Genomic DNA, 19,775 nt, shown 5'->3' with positions numbered 1-19,775 from the left:
TCAAACTAAAAAGTTGGCAGAGAGTAACAAGCCGCCACCCTCTCGGGGCTCACACCCGGTGGGGCAGGCATGGGGTGGAGGGCCTGCCTCCCAGGAGCCACTGAGCGGTGGAAGCAGCAGGAAGGGGGGCAGAGGGTACAGGGCAGAGGCGTTGCGGGGCCGTCCAGCCAGGCCGCACGATACCGAGCAGGCGATACCGAGCAGTCCTGAGAAAAGTGAGGAAAGGGGCTCTATCTGGAAAAGTGGTTGAGAAGGAGGAGGCGTGTGACGAGCCTGCCCAGCCAGTTCCCCTCAGCAACGGCCAGGAGCCTCAGGCTGCAGAGCGAGTGCCCAGAGCAGGGGTGCCAGGCGCATCAGGGGGCCGTGCTCTGTGCCAGGGGGTGTTTCTTCCGTGCATTCTGAGCAGAGGGCAACGATGAAGCCTGACTGGCCGCTGCTGCCAGACCCTGAGGCCCTCGTGGGAACAGGTGACCAGGCAGGTGATCCGGGGGCAGCCTGGATTAAGGAACGGTGGAGGGCAGGGACATTCTGGGCTTATCTAGGGGATTTACCAGTGGACGTGGTGCCAGAAGGGAGGACTGAGCACTGGGAAGACTGGACAGGCCAAGGTGGCGTGTGGGTCAGGACTTGCTCTGGGCCCCAGCACGGTGTCCTCGTCCCACACACGGCTGTCATGCGCACAGCTGGCTTTATGAATGTGAGACAGTCCCGTGGAGAGTCAAGCTGGGGTCTAAAGCACGTAGGTGATGAGTGGGTCTAATTGTAGACAAGGACGGTGTCTGGCAGGTTATTCGTTTACTGTCTTTTTCGTGATTTTTATTTCTCCCATCATAGTCGATCCTGGCAGGTTATGGAAACGTGCACAAACAAGGAACACAGGTCTAGGATCGAAGCAGCAGGAAGTGGGGAGTGAAGAGGCCACTTGTCCTGCCCCGGGTGCCTGTGCCCATTTGCCAGGGCCGAGAGAGGGACAGGCCCTCCCAGAGCCCTCCTTTCTGTTTCCCGGGCGATAGGGTATGGGGTATGGCAGCGGAAAGGTTCCTAGGTGGCCAGCTCTCTGCTCTGTGCCTCTTGTCAGTGGCTTGTCCACCAGCTACCGGTTTTATGTTGTGGAGACTGGATTTGAAAGCCAGTTGGCTTTAAAAAGATGAAGGCGGGGAGTTCCCGTCGTGACGCAGAGGTTAACGAATCCGACTAGGAACCATGAGGTTGCGGGTTCGGTCCCTGCCCCTGCTCAGTGGGTTAGCGATCCGGCGTTGCTGTGAGCTGCAGTGTGGGTTGCAGGCGCGGCTCGGATCCCGCCTTGCTGTGGCCCTGGCGTAGGCCGGTGGCTACAGCTCTGATTCGACCCCTAGCCTGGGAACCTCCCTGTGCTGCGGGAGTGGCCCAAGAAATAGCCCCCCCCCCAAAAAAAAAAGAAGGTGTCCTAAGGGGGTCATCAGGTCTCAGGGGAGGGGGGCGTTCTCGTAAGAGCTGTCAATAGCACATACAAGCGCAGGCATAAGCCTCTACTCGAGCCACCCAGTGACTAGTTAGACGTGTCTTTCAGCTTTGACGTTCCCAGGAAAGAACTAGAAATGTTTAAAAATGTATTCTGCAGCTGTGTGTTCTATACCATGTTTAAGCTACCATAGGCAGGTTAAGCTGTTATTGTATCAAGATTTTAACAAACTAGACAAGGAAACGTGGTAGTTTATTTTTATTTTTCAATAAAGTTAATTATTTGCTACACGATCTTGCCTGAGATTAACTGTTCAGGGCTCAAAAGAAAGGGATTTTTCTATTGAATTTATAAAACATTTAGCTTTGTAAGAAAAGTTTTATCGTTTGCGTTACTTATTACATAGCATTCAGGGACAGTAAAGCTGTTTTAAGATTTCAAATCTGAGGAGTTCCCGTCGTGGCGCAGTGGTTAGCGAATCCGACTAGGAACCATGAGGTTGCGGGTTCGGTCCCTGCCCTTGCTCAGTGGGTTAACGATCCGGTGTTGCCGTGAGCTGTGGTGTAGGTTGCAGACGCGGCTCGGATCCCGCGTTGCTGTGGCTCTGGCGTAGGCCAGTGGCTACAGCTCCGATTCAACCCCTAGCCTGGGAACCTCCCTATGCCGCGGGAGCGGCCCAAGAAATAGCAACAAAAAGACAAAAAAAAAAAAAAAGATTTCAAATCTGAGAAATGTATGGCAGGGGTTTAAAAAGTGCATTAGTCAAGGTGCAGCTTAAGTATGAAGGTACACACGTTCCAGAATCCAGATCTATTTACCGTGAACGTTAGTCCGTTTTTTTGGTTAATTTCCCCGTGCAGTGCGGCCTGACTGTTGGACAGTGGTTGTAACTGTCAGTGACACTGTCCTCCAGGACACACTTGGCATCCGGTGTCACGGCCGCGTGGGGAGGGGGCCAGTGGCATTAGGGGTACATCTCAGGGAGGCTGCTGTCCTACAGTTCACAGCATGGAGCCCGACAAAGCTCTCCCAGGCCCAGCATCCCCACTGCCAGGCTTCCTCCAGCCCAAGTGCAGCCCCCACACGGCCCAAGCTCCATTTTATTTTTTTTATTTTCCTTTTTTTTTTTTTTTTGTCTATTTGCCTTTTCTAGGGCCGCTCCCGCTGCATATGGAGGTTCCCAGGCTAGGGGTCTAATCGGAGCTGTAGCCTCTGGCCTACGCCAGAGCCACAGCAATTCGGGATCCAGGGATCCAAGCTGTGTCTGCGACCTACACCACAGGTCACGGCAACGCCAGATGCTTAACCCGCTGAGCAAGGCCAGGGCTGGAATCCACCACCTCAGGCTTCCTAGTCGGATTCGCTAACCATTGCGCCACGACGGGAACTCCCCAAGCTCCATGTTCCACACAGTCTGTCTGCCCACAGGAATCCTGAACACAGGCTTGCCAATCCCAATGGGCAAAGGCTGTTGTAATGACTTAACCTAACCCGTGTTTACCAGAAGCCATCAATGCGTCCAGAATGATTACACCACGGAATTCAGCTACAATGGCAGAAGTCAGGATGTATATATACCATTCCATGCCTCTGAACCTGCTCTGCTGTATGAGCAGTCATCTCTTAATGTGAAAAGTACTGTGAACCACTTCGAAGCGGTGAAGCAAAAAGGTTCCATTATGCATGATTTTGGCCCATAAAAAAATTTAAAGCTATGTCAAGTAGCTGGCAAATGTCTAAAGGCTCTACCAATCTTCTGAAAATGTTTATAACATATCTCAAAAATGAAGAGCTTCACTTATTCAAATTTGTCATGACCCTGCTATTTAGATAGGCTCAATTAAGTTTATTTGCTCTCTTTTTTACAAACATCTCTCAGAAATGTTTTTGGCAAACAGCAGTTTACATACACGGGGTGTAGGATACAGAATTAAGAATTCTTTTCCACACAAATTCTGGTTGTGAAATATCAGTGTTTCCAATGAGTTCCAATGGGGAACCAAATTTTTAAGAAATTCATCTTCAGCTTTCAGTAGAGGAATCGTCGGTACTTTACACGCGTTCCTCTCCGCGTTTACATTCTATGTATTTTCTCGTGATCAACAAACTGATTCCAGTGATTTAAGTTATCCCACCAGTGAAAGAGAAACCTATCTGCAATCATCTGAAACCACGGAGTCACCTTAACTTCACCCCTGGCTGCCTTTCTCAGAAGTTCCTTTAGTTCTTCCTGTGAAACATAACAGTGGCTTTTAATCTCATTGGGATCTGGATTCAGGGTTACATCCTTCTTCATCAACAAGATGTAATCAATTTCATGTTCTCCCCAGATACCATCCGACTGAGCCTTATAGTAAATTCGTGTCAGATAATTGATTTCTTCTGGAGGAACCTAGGACAGAAAGACTCAAACACCTTCAAAATCTCAACAATAAAAAAGTAATCTAAATCAACCCACATTCCAGGGAAGACCTTGAGCAACAGAACTGGTTTAGGAATGATGACTTTGAAACATCAATCTCCTATGAATATATGGGAACAGTATTAAAGTTTTAGGTGTTGAACTTTTTTCCACAGGGCCAACAACAGACGTTGATTTCCTGAAAAAACTGTATTTAAAACTAGAAGTGTGACCTTCTCCCTCATATATTATTATTACTTTATGATAGAAGAAATTAGCCAGTTTAACTAGATAAAAGATACTTTATTCATTTAGGTCTTACTAAAAGGGAACATGGAGTTCCCGTCATGGCGCAGTGGTTCACGAATCTGACTAGGAACCATGAGGTTGTGATCCCTGGCCTCGCTCAGTGGGTTAAGGATCCGGCGTGGCCGTGAGCTGTGGTTTAGGTTGCAGACACGGCTCAGATCCCGCGTTGCTGTGGCTGGCGTAGGCCAGCGAGTACAGCTCCAATTAGACCCCTAACCTGGGAACCTCCACATGCCTCGAGAGCAGCCCTGGAAAAGGCAAAAAAAAGAAAAGAGAGATTGGTGCATTTCGTTACTAAGTTAAATACAAGTATTATGACATCAAAATTTAATCTTTACTCAACAGTCTTCCTTGGGCTAAAAACTCTATAAAGTAGAGAGCGATACCTGAATTTAAAATTGTAATAAAAACTTTTTTTTTTTTTGCTGCCCTCATAGCATGTAGAAACAAATTCCTGGGCTGGGACTGAACCTGTGCCACAGCAGCCGCAAGGCTGGATCCTTAGCCTGCTGGAACTCCCTCAACACTGTTCTCACGTGTTGTCGATCTCAGCTGGTACAGGTGCTTACCTCTTCCAGAGGAATGCCCAGTTCAGCCTTTAAACGCCTCTGTGCTGCTCTTCTCACTCCAATCGCGTCATTTTCTTCAAGCTCTCCTGGAGTGCTTAGTGGATGGCTGCAACAAGCATTACTGAAACAACCTGGAACATGTTGATACAGGGGATGTTAACTTGTGTTCAAGGGAGGTCAGGAAGATTAAGACAACTTTAAGTTTTAAAATTAACAAAAGGTCCAGAACTGGTGGTGTCTCTACAGAGGCTCAAGTTGCATCCCTGGCCTGGGAACGTCCATGTGCAGCAGGTGCGGCCTTTACAAAAAAAAAAAAAAGAAAAGAAAACGGAAATGATTCCTGAGGACTTCTTAATCTGTTATAATGGGCATCAGCAAACATTCTGTGAAAGACATGTGTAGATATGTTTTTATTAAGCCCTTAACCAGAACTATAGAAATATAAAACACAACTTTCCAAACTACTTATGTGTCTACACATGCCTAGCAGTTTTTATCCTTAAGTACTGTATTCTCAGACTGCACCCATATAAAACTAAGTCATTCACAAAATTTCTTTTTTGATCCAGGTACCAGTAAGTTCCACCTGACAAAGCCGAACTAAATACAGCTCCCAACAACACTGTGTATTGAGCACACTAACCTGGAAAAGTAATTTTGGCATCTGATCGTTGTTGGAGCAGAAGTTTATTTTCAGTGTTGAACAGGAAGACACTAAAAGCCCGGTGCAATAATCCTGAAAGCAAAAGAGATACCTCTTGGTTAAAAATCATTCGTTTTTCTCCACTTGGCTTCAGAATACCAATAGCCTGCTGCCATTTTTGCTCCCTCCCCTGCAAGGCTCGGACCGAGGAGCGCGAGCCCCGGGGCGGGGCAAGGGGAGAGGGACAAACGGGGTCCCCTCCCGGGCCCTGTGCTCCTCCAGGGCGCCCATCAGAGGGGAGACGGCGGGAGGTCAGGAGCACAGCCCCGGCCGCGCAGGCACCTTTCTTGATGTTCTCGTTCAGGTGACAGTTCTTCTTGGTCTCCGCCCCGATCCTGCGGTCGTTCTCGTCGATGAGGATGCACATCTCCGCCAGCAGCTGCACCTGCTGCGCGTCCAGATGGTCCGTGTTTATCTCGGGCATCGTGGGCGAACGCGCGCGCAGTCCTGGAGACCTGGGTCCAGAGGCGGCACGGAGAGGCTGGCGCCACGCTTCCCCTGCGGCGGAGCGCCACCCCACCCACCAGGCCCCCGCCAGCCTCCCGCCCCAACGCGTGGCTGCGGCCCTCCGGCTTCTTCCCCGAACAGGTAAGGGGGAGAACCGCCCCCTCGGCGCGCAGAGGCCCGACGCCGAGCCCCGGACGCGGTCTCCCCAGCAAGACCCAGCCTCCGAACCTCAGCGGCCCGGCGTCGCAGGGACTCCGCTCAGCAGCGCTTTTCTCTCGCAGGCCCCGCCCCCCAATGCAGGGCCCGCCCCTCGCGCGAGCCGCGCCCCCCAACACCGCCCTTCCAATCGCCCCTGCTCGCGCCAGAGCGCGCCACATGCCCGCCGGCCAATGGCGCGCCGGCCCGCGCCTGACGTCACGGTCGCGCGGTGGCGCCACGCCCGGCACTCTAGGTGCCTCTCGCCGGACGGTGGGTCGCAGATTGGCCCCCAGGCCAAGGCACAGTTCCTCTCGGCGCACTCCCTAGGCAGCTAAGCGGCGGCCGCTAGTCGGCGGAGCGACCCAGAGCGCGAGGAGAGAAGGGGCGGGGCGGGCGGCCGCTCGCTCATTGGGCCCTCGGCCTTGGCCGCGCCAGCCAGCCAGCCAATCTGCGCGCCCGAGGCGTGCTGACGTCAGACGTCCCTGGACGCCGGCGCTCTGCGGCGTCGGGGGCGCCTGCGCGGGGCGTTCCGGTCTCTGAATTGCGGTGGACTCTGCACGTGAGCAGGCCCACTCCCGCCGGGTGTGGGAATTCAACCTGGAAAATTCAGTGCTTTTTAAGAAATTGAAGGATGGTTGATCTACAGTGCTGAGGTTCTAGTGTACAGCAAAGTGATTCAGTGGGACGTACACATAAATGTACATACTTTTTCGTTATCGTCATCACAAGGTGTTGAACAGTCCCTGTGCCAAGTAGAGAACTTTGAAATCCATTTTGCAAAATCCTATCAATCCCAAAATCCTAAGGTAGTCCTCCCCTCACTTCTTACCCCTCTGATAACTATACGTGTTTTCTTTTGTTTTGTTTGTTTCTTTCTTTTTATTTTTGCTTTTTAGGGCCGGACTAGTGGCATGTGGAAGTTCCCAGCTAGGGGTGGAATTGGAAGAGCAGCAAGCCGGCCTACACCACAGCCACAGCAACACTGGGTCCCACCCGAGTCTGCAACCTACACCGCGGGTCACCGCAACCCCGGATCTCAAACCCGCTGAGTGAGGCCAGGGATCCAAGCCCCATCCTCATGGGTACTAGTCGGGTTGTTCACCCACTGAGCCACAGTGGGAACTCCCCAAGAACACTGTTAGGGATGGAGTGCTCTTCCCCAAAATGTTTAATTCGAATCCAGTCACGGGAACCAGTACGGCAGGGAACGTTTTGTGACGTCCATTGGTGTGGACCCTTAACAGAGGCCAGGGAACTGCTCCGGGTTCAGAGACTAGTCCCACCGCAGGTGCGATCCCGGATCGGGCGCCCTGAGCGGGAGGCAGGGAGGGAGAGTTCACGGTCGGGTTTGAGAACTGGGGACGTGTGGGCAGGACCTGGGCTTTGGAGAGAAGTGTGCGTGCTGTCCCCTCTGTGCTCATCTGCCGCAGGCTCTGCTAGGAAGTGCACGCTGCGGCGCAGGGGGTGAGGGGTCATGACTTCTGCCAGAGGTTGGCCGCCGACCTTCAGATACGCCGGTGCCAAGATCCTGTCCTTTGGTTTTCTCCTTTAGGTGTGAGACTGACTGTTCAAACTAAAAAGTTGGCAGAGAGTAACAAGCCGCCACCCTCTCGGGGCTCACACCCGGTGGGGCAGGCATGGGGTGGAGGGCCTGCCTCCCAGGAGCCACTGAGCGGTGGAAGCAGCAGGAAGGGGGGCAGAGGGTACAGGGCAGAGGCGTTGCGGGGCCGTCCAGCCAGGCCGCACGATACCGAGCAGGCGATACCGAGCAGTCCTGAGAAAAGTGAGGAAAGGGGCTCTATCTGGAAAAGTGGTTGAGAAGGAGGAGGCGTGTGACGAGCCTGCCCAGCCAGTTCCCCTCAGCAACGGCCAGGAGCCTCAGGCTGCAGAGCGAGTGCCCAGAGCAGGGGTGCCAGGCGCATCAGGGGGCCGTGCTCTGTGCCAGGGGGTGTTTCTTCCGTGCATTCTGAGCAGAGGGCAACGATGAAGCCTGACTGGCCGCTGCTGCCAGACCCTGAGGCCCTCGTGGGAACAGGTGACCAGGCAGGTGATCCGGGGGCAGCCTGGATTAAGGAACGGTGGAGGGCAGGGACATTCTGGGCTTATCTAGGGGATTTACCAGTGGACGTGGTGCCAGAAGGGAGGACTGAGCACTGGGAAGACTGGACAGGCCAAGGTGGCGTGTGGGTCAGGACTTGCTCTGGGCCCCAGCACGGTGTCCTCGTCCCACACACGGCTGTCATGCGCACAGCTGGCTTTATGAATGTGAGACAGTCCCGTGGAGAGTCAAGCTGGGGTCTAAAGCACGTAGGTGATGAGTGGGTCTAATTGTAGACAAGGACGGTGTCTGGCAGGTTATTCGTTTACTGTCTTTTTCGTGATTTTTATTTCTCCCATCATAGTCGATCCTGGCAGGTTATGGAAACGTGCACAAACAAGGAACACAGGTCTAGGATCGAAGCAGCAGGAAGTGGGGAGTGAAGAGGCCACTTGTCCTGCCCCGGGTGCCTGTGCCCATTTGCCAGGGCCGAGAGAGGGACAGGCCCTCCCAGAGCCCTCCTTTCTGTTTCCCGGGCGATAGGGTATGGGGTATGGCAGCGGAAAGGTTCCTAGGTGGCCAGCTCTCTGCTCTGTGCCTCTTGTCAGTGGCTTGTCCACCAGCTACCGGTTTTATGTTGTGGAGACTGGATTTGAAAGCCAGTTGGCTTTAAAAAGATGAAGGCGGGGAGTTCCCGTCGTGACGCAGAGGTTAACGAATCCGACTAGGAACCATGAGGTTGCGGGTTCGGTCCCTGCCCCTGCTCAGTGGGTTAGCGATCCGGCGTTGCTGTGAGCTGCAGTGTGGGTTGCAGGCGCGGCTCGGATCCCGCCTTGCTGTGGCCCTGGCGTAGGCCGGTGGCTACAGCTCTGATTCGACCCCTAGCCTGGGAACCTCCCTGTGCTGCGGGAGTGGCCCAAGAAATAGCCCCCCCCCCAAAAAAAAAAGAAGGTGTCCTAAGGGGGTCATCAGGTCTCAGGGGAGGGGGGCGTTCTCGTAAGAGCTGTCAATAGCACATACAAGCGCAGGCATAAGCCTCTACTCGAGCCACCCAGTGACTAGTTAGACGTGTCTTTCAGCTTTGACGTTCCCAGGAAAGAACTAGAAATGTTTAAAAATGTATTCTGCAGCTGTGTGTTCTATACCATGTTTAAGCTACCATAGGCAGGTTAAGCTGTTATTGTATCAAGATTTTAACAAACTAGACAAGGAAACGTGGTAGTTTATTTTTATTTTTCAATAAAGTTAATTATTTGCTACACGATCTTGCCTGAGATTAACTGTTCAGGGCTCAAAAGAAAGGGATTTTTCTATTGAATTTATAAAACATTTAGCTTTGTAAGAAAAGTTTTATCGTTTGCGTTACTTATTACATAGCATTCAGGGACAGTAAAGCTGTTTTAAGGTTTCAAATCTGAGAAATGTATGGCAGGGGTTTAAAAAGTGCATTAGTCAAGGTGCAGCTTAAGTATGAAGGTACACACGTTCCAGAATCCAGATCTATTTACCGTGAACGTTAGTCCTTTTTTTTGGTTAATTTCCCCGTGCAGTGCGGCCTGACTGTTGGACAGTGGTTGTAACTGTCAGTGACACTGTCCTCCAGGACACACTTGGCATCCGGTGTCACGGCCGCGTGGGGAGGGGGCCAGTGGCGTTAGGGGTACATCTCAGGGAGGCTACAGTGCACAGCATGGAGCCCGACAAAGCTCTCCCAGGCCCAGCATCCCCACTGCCAGGCTTCCTCCAGCCCAAGTGCAGCCCCCACACGGCCCAAGCTACATGTTCCACACAGCCTGTCTGCCCACAGGAATCCCAATGAGCAAAGGCTGTTGTAATGACTTAACCTAACCCGTGTTTACCAGAAGCCATCAATGCGTCCAGAATGATTACACCACGGAATTCAGCTACAATGGCAGAAGTCAGGATGTATGTATACCATTCCATGCCTTTGATCCTGCTCTGCTGTATGAGCATTCATCTCTTAATATGGAAAGTTAACTTGAACTGTTTTGAAGTGGATATGCATATAGCTTCCATTATGATTTTTCTGACCACGATCAAAATTTAAAGATACACCATGGCCACAGCAACACCAAATTGAGTGGCATCTGCGACCTATAACACAGTTCAGGGCAATGCTGGATCCTTGACCAATGGAGCCACAGGGCAACTCATGCAAGTTTTTCTATTTGAGTCTCTTTTGTAAATAAGTTCATTTGTGTCCTATTTTAGATCCCACATGTGTTATATTTGTCTTTGTCTAACTTAGGAATTCACTTAGTATGATAATCTCTATGTCTTCCACGTTACTTCATATGGCATTATTTCATGATTACTACTCTCTATATATGTATATACCACATTTTTATCCATTCATTTGTTGACACTTAAGCACTTAAGTTGCTTCTGTGGCCTGGTTGTTGCTGCTATGAACACTGGAGTCTATATACCTTACTGAATTAGAGTTTTCATGTTTTTCCAGGAGTGGGATTGCAGGATCATACGGTATCAGTATTTTTAGATTTTTTTTTTTTTTTTTTAGGGCTGTACCCACAGCATGTGGAAGTTACCAGGCTAGGGGTCTAATGGAGCTGTATGGCAGAGCCACAGCAATGGGGTGGTGGCGGGGGGGTGTATGGGGGGGATCGAAGCTGCATCTGCGACCTACACCACAGCTCACAGCAACCTGGGATCCTTAACCCACTGGGCGAGGCCAGGGATTGAACCCGAAACCTCATGGTTCCTAGTTGGATTCGTTAACCTTTGAGCTAGAGGGCAACTCCCTATTTTCAGTTTTTTTAAGGAAACTCCCTATGTTTTCCATAGTGGGTGCACCAACTTACATTCCTACCAACAGGGTAGGAGGGCTCTCTATTCTCCACACACTCTTCAGTATTTACTCTTTGTTGACTTTTTGATAATGACCATTCTCACCAGTGTGAGGTGATACCTCATTTAGTTTTTATTTGCATTTCTCTAATAATGAAACAATTTTTACTTTATTGGATTAAACAAGTTACCAAATAAGTGAAGTGACTGGCAGACAGCAGGCCCTCAAAATATTGATTCCTTTCCCTTCTTAATTTTGTGACACTTCTTTATGCAGTCATTTCATTTAGTAACTTTTGTGGCTGCGAAACCAAACCATGTATTAGCACGTGAATTAGGTGGAGATGATACCGCAGTTCATGGAGCAGTCTATATATAGGCTCCCATGCCCAACAGAATGCCATGTGCACCCTAGGTCCGAAATAAAATTGTTACTTGTTAGCCACAACCTCTGCAATCCTTAGCTGAATATTTATAAATGATTCTAGTAATAAGGTTTTATTGTTATGCTCAATGACTAAGTTACTTGAGGTTTTGTTCTACAAGCCGTTCGGCTATTTGGATACCAAAATACGCCAAATTTGTTTTCCTGCGCAAAATCATAGGTGCTTCTTGAATCTGAATGCGCTTTATTTTTTAAAAGAAGGAAAATGCTCCCTGCGCCACACTTGGTCTTTACACGCCCAGGTGGCTGTTGGCAGAGCTGAGGACTACTGCGCCCTCTGCGATTTTTCCAAACTAGACCAAGGGCAGCAGGCCTTCAAGTCCCACCTTTCGCAGCGCGCGGCTGCCTTTGTTCGTCTCTGTAGCCAATGGCGAGCACACATTTCACACCCGAGGCGGCAGCGGGTGAGTCACCCTCCGCAGACTCTGTCGGGCTCCGTGCGCAGCCGCCTCGCCCGCGCCGCCGGGGAAGCGGCTGCGGCACACGCGGTAGCGAGGAGTGGGGACGGCCGTTCCCACCGGCCCGATCTTGGTTCCCATGGACGCGGACTGGCGCCTGCCCCGGGCGCCCGCGCGCCTTCGCCGCGGTGAGTACCCGCGGGTCTTCAGCGCCCTGGGCTCCCGGCGCCGCCTGGCCGTCCAAGGGGTCTTCAGAGGGGCGCTTATCCCTCGGGCAAGGGCCCGGTGGTCACGAGCTCGCGCAACGCCTCGGCGACTCTGCCACCGCCGCTGTCCAGTTAGGGACCCCGGCCGGCTCAGGTGACGCGCGGGACTTTCTGCGGGGGGCTGGACTTCCGGCCATGCCTGCTTAGCCAGAGGCGGGATTTCCTGCGGCGCCTGCGTGTGGAGGACGCCGGGCGGGATTTCCGGCGCGGGGAGGAGGCGGGGCCGGGACTTCCGGCGCCGGAAGCGTGGGGCGTCAGGCTGCCGGGTCTTGGGGCCGCGTCAGGGCCGGGGAGACTTGGTGTCCTGCACGTCCGCATAGGTCCCGGCGCCCCCTGGCTGGGAACCCACGGGCGGCAGCGCACTGCCCGGCTGGCACTGCGCGGCGGCGGCGTGACAGGTGAGTGCAGGCCCGCCATCTTCCGCCCGGGACCGGCAGCCTTGGTGTGTGCGGCAGCAGCCTCGCGCCGGGCGGGGCTTGTCTGTGTGTTGCGGGGTGGCCCTGTGCCCCTGACCCCACGCCCTCCAACCCCCGACCTGCGCGCCGCGGGACCCCCCCGTCCCCAGTCTGGACCGCGACCGCCGACCCCTCCGAGCCCGATCCCGCGCCTCTTGACCCCGCGCCCCAGACTTCTACCCCGACACCCCCCGGGTCGTAGATGTGGTTGGTGCGCGCGCCCCGGGCGGCCTGCGAGGAGGGTCCTTCCGGGCGCCTTGGGGCCGCGCGCCCCGCTCCCTGGCAGCCGGGCCTCTGTGCTCCCCGCCCCCGGGGCGGGCCTGCGGCGGTCGGCAGGGTCGCCGCGACCTTGGGCAGGAACTGCCTGCGGGTCCACGTCCAGCCTCGCGTCCTCGCTAAGTGCCCGCTTTGAGGTCTCAGCGAGTGCCCTTCTTCTTAGGGCTCTGGGCAGCCGTGCGCACCTGCTGTGCCCTGACTTGGAGCTTACATCCCCGAGGGGTACAGATAAGCTGTCTGAATTCTCCAGTCCTGGTTTTCCTAAGAAGCAAACTCTACATTTATTAACTTTATCCCCGATTCTATCCCATTCTTTCCACTGTTGAGATCTGTAAACAATCTTGGTTGTTTTCCTGTTAGAGATGCCCCCAGAACCGGTGAGCTTGTGTTCCGAGCGTTGGCCTAGGTCCCCAGTTGGGCACTTTCGGCAGGGTGACCTAGGGGAGACCGCCGAGGCCGCCTCTCGTTGCTGACCCTCAGCAGTTGGTGTTGGCCGCCAGGAATTTGGTAATGGTGTTTTCACAGTGAAGTGCTGTGAAAAACTCTACCTTCTTGTGGAAATTCAGTCACGTTTTGTATTTTTAAGGGCCACATGCAAATTATATCCTTTTATTTTTTTTGCATGTGTTTAACGTTCATAATATTTGTTATTTAGCCAAGTGTTTTTCTCTTGCTAAAAGGATAATGTTTATAAATCCCACTGGATGTGGAACTGTAATGTTTTGAATGCAGGGGGTAGTGCATGTGGCAGCATGTAACATGGGTTGGGCAGAAGGAGAGTTTATATTAAATTCATTTATTTGAGCAGTAGATTAGGGAGGTTGATTTTTGGAGGGGACTACATGCTTTCTTAAAGAATGTGTTTAAGGAGTTCCTGCTGTGGCTCAGCAGTAATGAATCCAACGAGTATCCATGAGGTCTCGGGTTTGATTTCTGGCCTTGCTCTGTGAGCTGCAGTGCAGGTTGCACAGGCGGCTCTGGTCTGGCGCGGCTGTGGCTGTGGCCAGCAGCTGCAGCTCAGATTCGACCCCTAGCCTGGGAACTTCCACATGCCATGGGTGTGGTTCTAAAAAGCAAACAAACAAACAAAAAAGCCCCCAAACCACAGAACCACACCTGTGGTTCATGGGGATGAGGGAGGGATTCAAAGCTTAGAGAAAGGCTGATGGTGACGATTTGGATTAGGTATGAAGATACGGAGATGGGAAGAGGCAGTGATGTGAGACTTTTGAAGAGCGACAGTTGTTGAGGTGGAAGAAGGGTTGATCACTGCAGTTGTTGCGCTTTATGTGACCACTGTGTAGACTCTCTGGAGTGCTTTCACTTTCCAGTATGTACTTAGCAGAGGGAGGAGCTCTCTGCTGTGCTATTTGCTTGATTAAAATGTCTCCTTTTAAAAATAAAAATTAAAAGAATAATAAATAAATAAAGGAGTTCCCGTCGTGGCACAGTGGTTAACGAATCCGACTAGGAACCATGAGGTTTTGGGTTTGATCCCTGGCCTTAACCAGTGGGTTAAGGATCCAGCATTGCTGTGACTGTGGAGTAGGCCTGCAGCTACAGCTCCGATTAGACCCCTAGTCTGGGAACCTCCATATGCCATGGGAGTGGCCCTCGAAAAGGCAAAAAGACCAAAAAAAAAAAAAAAAAAAAAAACCCACAACCCTTTTTTTTGAGCTTTGACAGGGTTTTGACATATCTGTTCCTTTACAAAGCATAACTTATAAACTGTGAGGTAACTGATAAATCTATGTGTTGAAACTCTTGACAACTAAGTTGCTTTATGAAGTTGATAATTTAGTATGTGTAATTACTGAAAAAGATAATTGTATCCACCTTCCTTGATTTTTATGAAGAATATACTTTCTGGTTAAGATTCCATTAAGTCAGTTTGATTTCTTGGTCAACTTTAATATATAGCACAGTTACATAGTTTCTAAATGTTTCCGTTAAAAAGTTACTGAAATACTGTTCATTGCTATTCTATGAATTGTTTAACAATATAGATTCCTTATATTCAAATACTTCAAATTAAATATCAATATAATCTTTTTTTTTGTATGCATATAAAATTCTTCCAACCACAGATTCTGCAGTTGTGTTTTTACACCTTTGTTACAAGTATCTCTAATTTCTTTCTTTTTTTTTTTTGTCTTTTTGCTATTTCTTGGGCCCCTCCCGCGGCATATGGAGGTTCCCAGGCTAGGGGTTGAATCGGAGCTGTAGCCACCGGCCTACGCCAGAGCCACAGCAACGCGGGATCCGAGCCGCGTCTGCAACCTACACCACAGCTCACGGCAACGCCGGATCGTTAACCCACTGAGCAAGGCCAGAGATTGAACCTGCAACCTCATGGTTCCTAGTCGGATTCGTTAACCACTGAGCCACGACGGGAACTCCAGGTATCTCTAATTTCTATAGCTCAGATTTTTCAGATCTAAATTTCAAGATTTGTTCTGTCGTTTTTCAGTCAAAAATAATTTTTCCAAATAACTCCTCATGGAAGATTGTTTTGGTATCAGTTATGACTTTCGTTTGACATTTGAGATTTCTTATCTTTGTCTGTAAATATGAAAGTAGTGGAGTTCTGCTATGGGCAGTGGGTTAATCAGCTGGCTTGTCTGTGTGGCAGTTGCTGGTTCAGTCCCGGCCTGGCACAGTAGGTTAAAGATCTGGTGTTGCCACAGCTGTGACGTAAGTCACAGCTCCAGTTTGGATTCGATCCCTGGCCCCGAGAATTCCATATGCTGTGGGGTGTCCAAGAAAAAAATTTTTTTTAAATCTAAACACACAAAACTAATTGACCAATTTGAATGTTTTTAGTGTGTTGTAAAACAAGATTTACTTTTTTTTTTTTTGGCCACACCTGCAGCATATGGAAATTCCTGAGACATGGATCAAATCCAAGCTGCAGCTGTGACCTGAGCTGTGTGGCAAGGCCAGGCCCTTAACCTGCTGTTCCTTAGAGGGAACTTTATTTATTTATTTATTTAGGCTTTTTAGGGGCCGCCCCGGAGACATATGGAGGTTCCCAGGCTAGGGGTAGAATCAGAACTACAGCTGCTGGCCTACACCCAGCCACAGCAGGATTCAAGCCACAAGTCACAGCAGTGCCAGACCCATAACCCACTGATCAAGTTCCCGGATTGAAATGGCAACCTCATGGTTCCTAGTCAGATTCGTTTCCTCCACACCACAACAGGAACTCCTTTTATTGCCGTTTTGTCTCAAGGTCTACACATGAATAATTTGAGACTCAAAAGATCTCTGGCTTTGGAGTAGATTCACTTTTCCTATTCTGCCTCTGGTATAGCTAAAAACACTGGACATTAAATATCAGACAAACATGAGACTGAAAGCGGGTGGAAGAGTAGACAGGTTGGGTGTATGAGGACCTGAGAAGTGACACATCTGAGTTCCCTGGGTTTTCTTTTTGCCGCACACATCCCAGTATTGGGTTTAGAGAAGCCAGCAACACCAGATGGTTCAGAAAAGCCGTAAGAGAAGCCTGCTCTCTAACCAAAAGGCCAAGAAAGGGACTGCCTGCCAGACAGGACGTGTTTAGAAAACATGGCAGCCCCCGTCTTGCCCTGACCACCAAAGGCAGGGTGGGGAATAGACTTTGACCTTGACCAGCTGTGTTCAGATGAACTGTGCCGGGTGGTATCAGAGAGGCCTGGTGAGGACCTGGGGTTGTCATCATCTCTGCTGGGGGGGTGATAGAGAATAGCCCCTCCTCCTGTTGGGGTGGCTTCTGAAGAAACTTAGGAGAGAGCCAGGATCTGCCCACCCCTGGTTGCAGCGAGGTCTCGTAGGTGCAGTCACAAGGCCCCCGGGTCAGTCTGGTGGTTGGAGTAGAGGCTAAGGGAGAGGCTGAACTCTAACCTCACTGGGTCGTGCCAAGGAGGACGTCCCCCAGGGTCAGCGGAGGCTGAGTGGGGAGCCCGGCCTCCATCTGCACCTTGTACGCCTCCCGCGCAGAGAGAAGGCAGCGCCTTCTCGGCCTGCCGGGCAGTGTCAGAGCAGCCTGCTGTGAAAGAAGACCTGCATCAGGTCCAGGTCTGACGACACACCCGGCGCTTGCGTCTCCCAGGCTGACGGGCACGTCACCCCTGGACTCGGAATAGGCGCTTGGCGGACACATCAGAATGATGGCGATGTTGGAATTACTTGACAAGGATTTTAAAGCGGGCAAAGATTTCTTCAGAGAGCAGATACTAACACTTGCAGCAAATGAAAAACAGAAACTCTCAGGAGGAAGTACAGGATATGAAGAAGAAACAAATGGAAATTCTAGAACGGAAAAGTACTATAAGTGAGCTTAGGATTGGCTCAGTGTCTGAATGGAGAGGACAGAAGGCAGGAGGCGGTGAACTTGAGGATGAAGCAGTAGAAATTACCCAGTCCGAATCCCAGAGAAAGTAGACTGGAAAAAAGGAAATGGAACTTCCGGGATCTGTGAGAGTTTAACAAGAGACCCATCCTTCTTTGGCGTTCTCTGGTGGCCCAGCAGGCTGAGGATCTGGCTCCATCCTTGCTGTGACTCCAGTCTCTGTTGCGGCTTGGGTTCAATTCCTGGCCCAGGAACTTCCACATGCCGTGGGTGTGGCCAAGAAAACAAAACAAAACAGACATCATTCTTGTCATCAGAGCCCCCAAAGAGAGGAGAGAAACAGTAGGGCTGAAAATATGTTTGAATAAATAACTAGCTGAATGTTTCCCAAATTCGGCAAGCCATAAACCTACAGAATCAAAAAGCTAAGTGAAACCTAAGCAAGATAAACTCAAAGAAGGCCATGCTCCACATCGTAGTCACAGTCAAGCTTCCGAGAACTAAAGATGAAAAAGCAGCGAGAGAGAAATGTCCCCTTTGCTTTGTTTAGGGCTGCACTGCGGCACATGGAATTCCCCGGCTAGGGAGTTGGATCCGAGCTGTAGTGGCTGCCCTGCACCACAGCTCCCAGCAACACTGGGTCCTTAACCCATTGAGTGAGGCCAGGGATCAAACCTGAGTCCTCATGGATACTGGTCAGGTTCATTGCTGCTGAGCCATAGTGGGAGTCCAGGAAATGTCCCTTTAACGGAGTGGATTTCTCATCGCAAACTGCAGAGGTCAGAAGGAGGTAACACACTTTGCCACTGTGGAAGGAAACAGCATCAACTCAGAATTCTCTGTCGAGTGGGAAACATCCTGCGCGTGGTTTGTTGATAGCAGAACGTCCCTAAAGTAATAGAGGAAGTTCTGTAAACAGGAAATGGTGCGAGGAATGTGGGAACGCCAGGAAGGAGGAACATACAGTGGAGAGAACAAATACCTTGTGAGTGCCGTCCCTGTTCCTCTGAGGTGTGTCTGCAGGTTGAAGCGTAACCGTCGGGTGCGGCTCGCAGCGGGGGCTCGCAGAGGAGAACGCGGGAGGGCGGAGGGGGAAAGGGTGGGTCGCACACCTTCCCGTGAACTAGTAGAGTGGCGGGGCGTGGACCCCCTTGTGGAAAGATAACGATAACCTAGGGTAGCCACTAGGAAGCTTATGCAGAAGAGAGAAACTTAAAAAACTGACATAAATCAAAATGAAATTAAAAAAAAATGTTCAAATAACTTAGAAGGCAGAAGAAAGAAGCACAAGGGGTTCCCTTAATCTGCTGTGGCTCAGGATTCGGTGTTGTCACTGCTGTGGTGAGGGTTTGATCCCTGGCCTGAGAACAGCCACATGCTCTAGGCATGGCCAGAAGGAACAAAAACAAAAAGAAAATGGGAACAAACTGAATGAATTATGCACCACGCCCAAGTGGGATTTATTCTGTAGATGCACGGTTAGATCAACATTTGAGAATCATCAGGGTAATTGTCCTGTTAGGAAGCTAGGAAGGAAAAGCTGTGTGATCGTATTAAGTGACGCAGAAAAAGTATGACTGACTTTAGCACTCGTGAAACTCTCAGAACATGAACATGGAGGGAGACTTTCTCAAGCGATAAAACAGTATTTACATCAGAACTGACAGCTAGCATCATACTCAGTGGTAAAGACTGAGTATTTTTACTTTGAGATCAGAATAAAGCAATTTGCTGATACTTCTGATTCAGCATAGTACTGGAATTTATTTCCAAATTAGTAAGATAGAAGAGGAAATAAAGGCATAAAGGTCAGGAAGAAGAAGCTGTCCTTTTTTTAGGTGACAGTAGTCTACAAAGGAAATACAAAGGATCTACCAAAACTCCCAATATTAATAAATAGGTTCAACAAGAATGTGGGATACAAGCTTCATACACAAAATCAATTGCATTTTTGTTGTTTTGGGCATTCAGACGTTCCCAGGCCAGGGATCAAACCTGCGCCACAGCAGCAACCAGAGCCACAGCAGTGACAGCGCTGGATCCTTCACCCACGGTGCCTTCAGGGAATTCCTCAATTGTATTTTTTTTTTTTTTTGACTCAATTACTTTCTTATATACTACCGATTAACATTTGGAAACAAATAAAAATACAGTATTTAAAATTTCTTAAAAAAAAAAAACCTTTGGTGTAGTTTGAGAACATAGGTAGAACTTTTATGTGACAACTGAAAAGCTGAGGAAAGAAATCAAAGGCGGTCTAAACCGACATGCGGTTCACAGACCAGAGGGCTCAGCCCGTGAAAATGCTGCCATTTCCTTGCCCCGCTGGTGAACAGATTACACACATTTCTTTCTTTTTTTTGTCTTTTGTCCTCTTAGGGCCGCACCCACAGCATATGGAGGTTCCCAAGCTAGGGGTCGAATCTGAGCTGTAGCCACTGGCCTACACCCACAGTAACGCGGAATCCAAGCCGAGTCTACAACCTACACCACAGCTCACAGCAACGCCAGATCCTTAACCCACTGAGCAAGGCCAGGGATTGAACCTGCGTCCCCATGGGTGCTTGTCAGATTCGTTCACTGATGGGAACTCCTGAACAAACACATTTCTTAGCAAGATCCCATCAGGATTTTTATAGATAAAGAAAAGATTATTCTAAATTAATT

General features: G+C 50.4%; 2 protein-coding genes across 21 annotated transcripts in view; one reads left to right on the top strand and one right to left on the bottom strand.

Moving 5' to 3' along the window:
• Positions 1 to 3,266: 3,266 nt before the first annotated feature.
• LOC100625049 (isopentenyl-diphosphate Delta-isomerase 1) lies at positions 3,267 to 6,415 on the bottom strand. Of its 2 annotated transcripts, XM_084980626.1 has the most exons (5): positions 6,250 to 6,415; positions 5,706 to 5,878; positions 5,364 to 5,456; positions 4,721 to 4,851; positions 3,267 to 3,833 (listed from the first exon to the last, which is right to left on the bottom strand). In XM_084980626.1, exons 2-5 carry the CDS (start codon positions 5,845 to 5,847, stop codon positions 3,516 to 3,518), a joined length of 684 nt encoding a protein of 227 aa, XP_084836752.1. In that variant the 5' UTR covers positions 5,848 to 5,878; positions 6,250 to 6,415; the 3' UTR covers positions 3,267 to 3,515. The 2 variants fall into 2 exon arrangements, with proteins under 2 accessions (XP_084836752.1, XP_084836751.1); XM_084980625.1 differs by lacking the exon at positions 6,250 to 6,415 and having other exon boundaries at positions 5,706 to 5,906.
• WDR37 (WD repeat domain 37) overlaps positions 5,738 to 19,775 on the top strand; it is a 111,329-nt gene continuing 97,291 nt past the window's right edge. For 6 of the 19 annotated variants that reach the window (XM_021064034.2, XM_021064033.2, XM_005668251.4 and 3 more), the window contains exon 1: positions 11,824 to 11,966. Coding sequence is in view for 2 of the 19 variants with exons in the window: in XM_084978834.1 (XP_084834960.1) it covers positions 5,824 to 6,011 (188 nt within the window). In the remaining 17 variants the exon portion in view is untranslated. 19 annotated transcript variants of the gene reach the window in all.

This window comes from Sus scrofa, chromosome 10, assembly GCF_054392235.1.
Source record: "Sus scrofa isolate SSC_HxYL_T2T_F1_AM1 chromosome 10, Sscrofa_HxYL_maternal_Yorkshire_Landrace_v2.0, whole genome shotgun sequence".
Classification (NCBI taxonomy): Eukaryota; Metazoa; Chordata; class Mammalia; order Artiodactyla; family Suidae; genus Sus; species Sus scrofa.
Note: the sequence above shows the minus strand (reverse complement) of the source record. Positions and strands in the feature narration are given on the sequence as shown.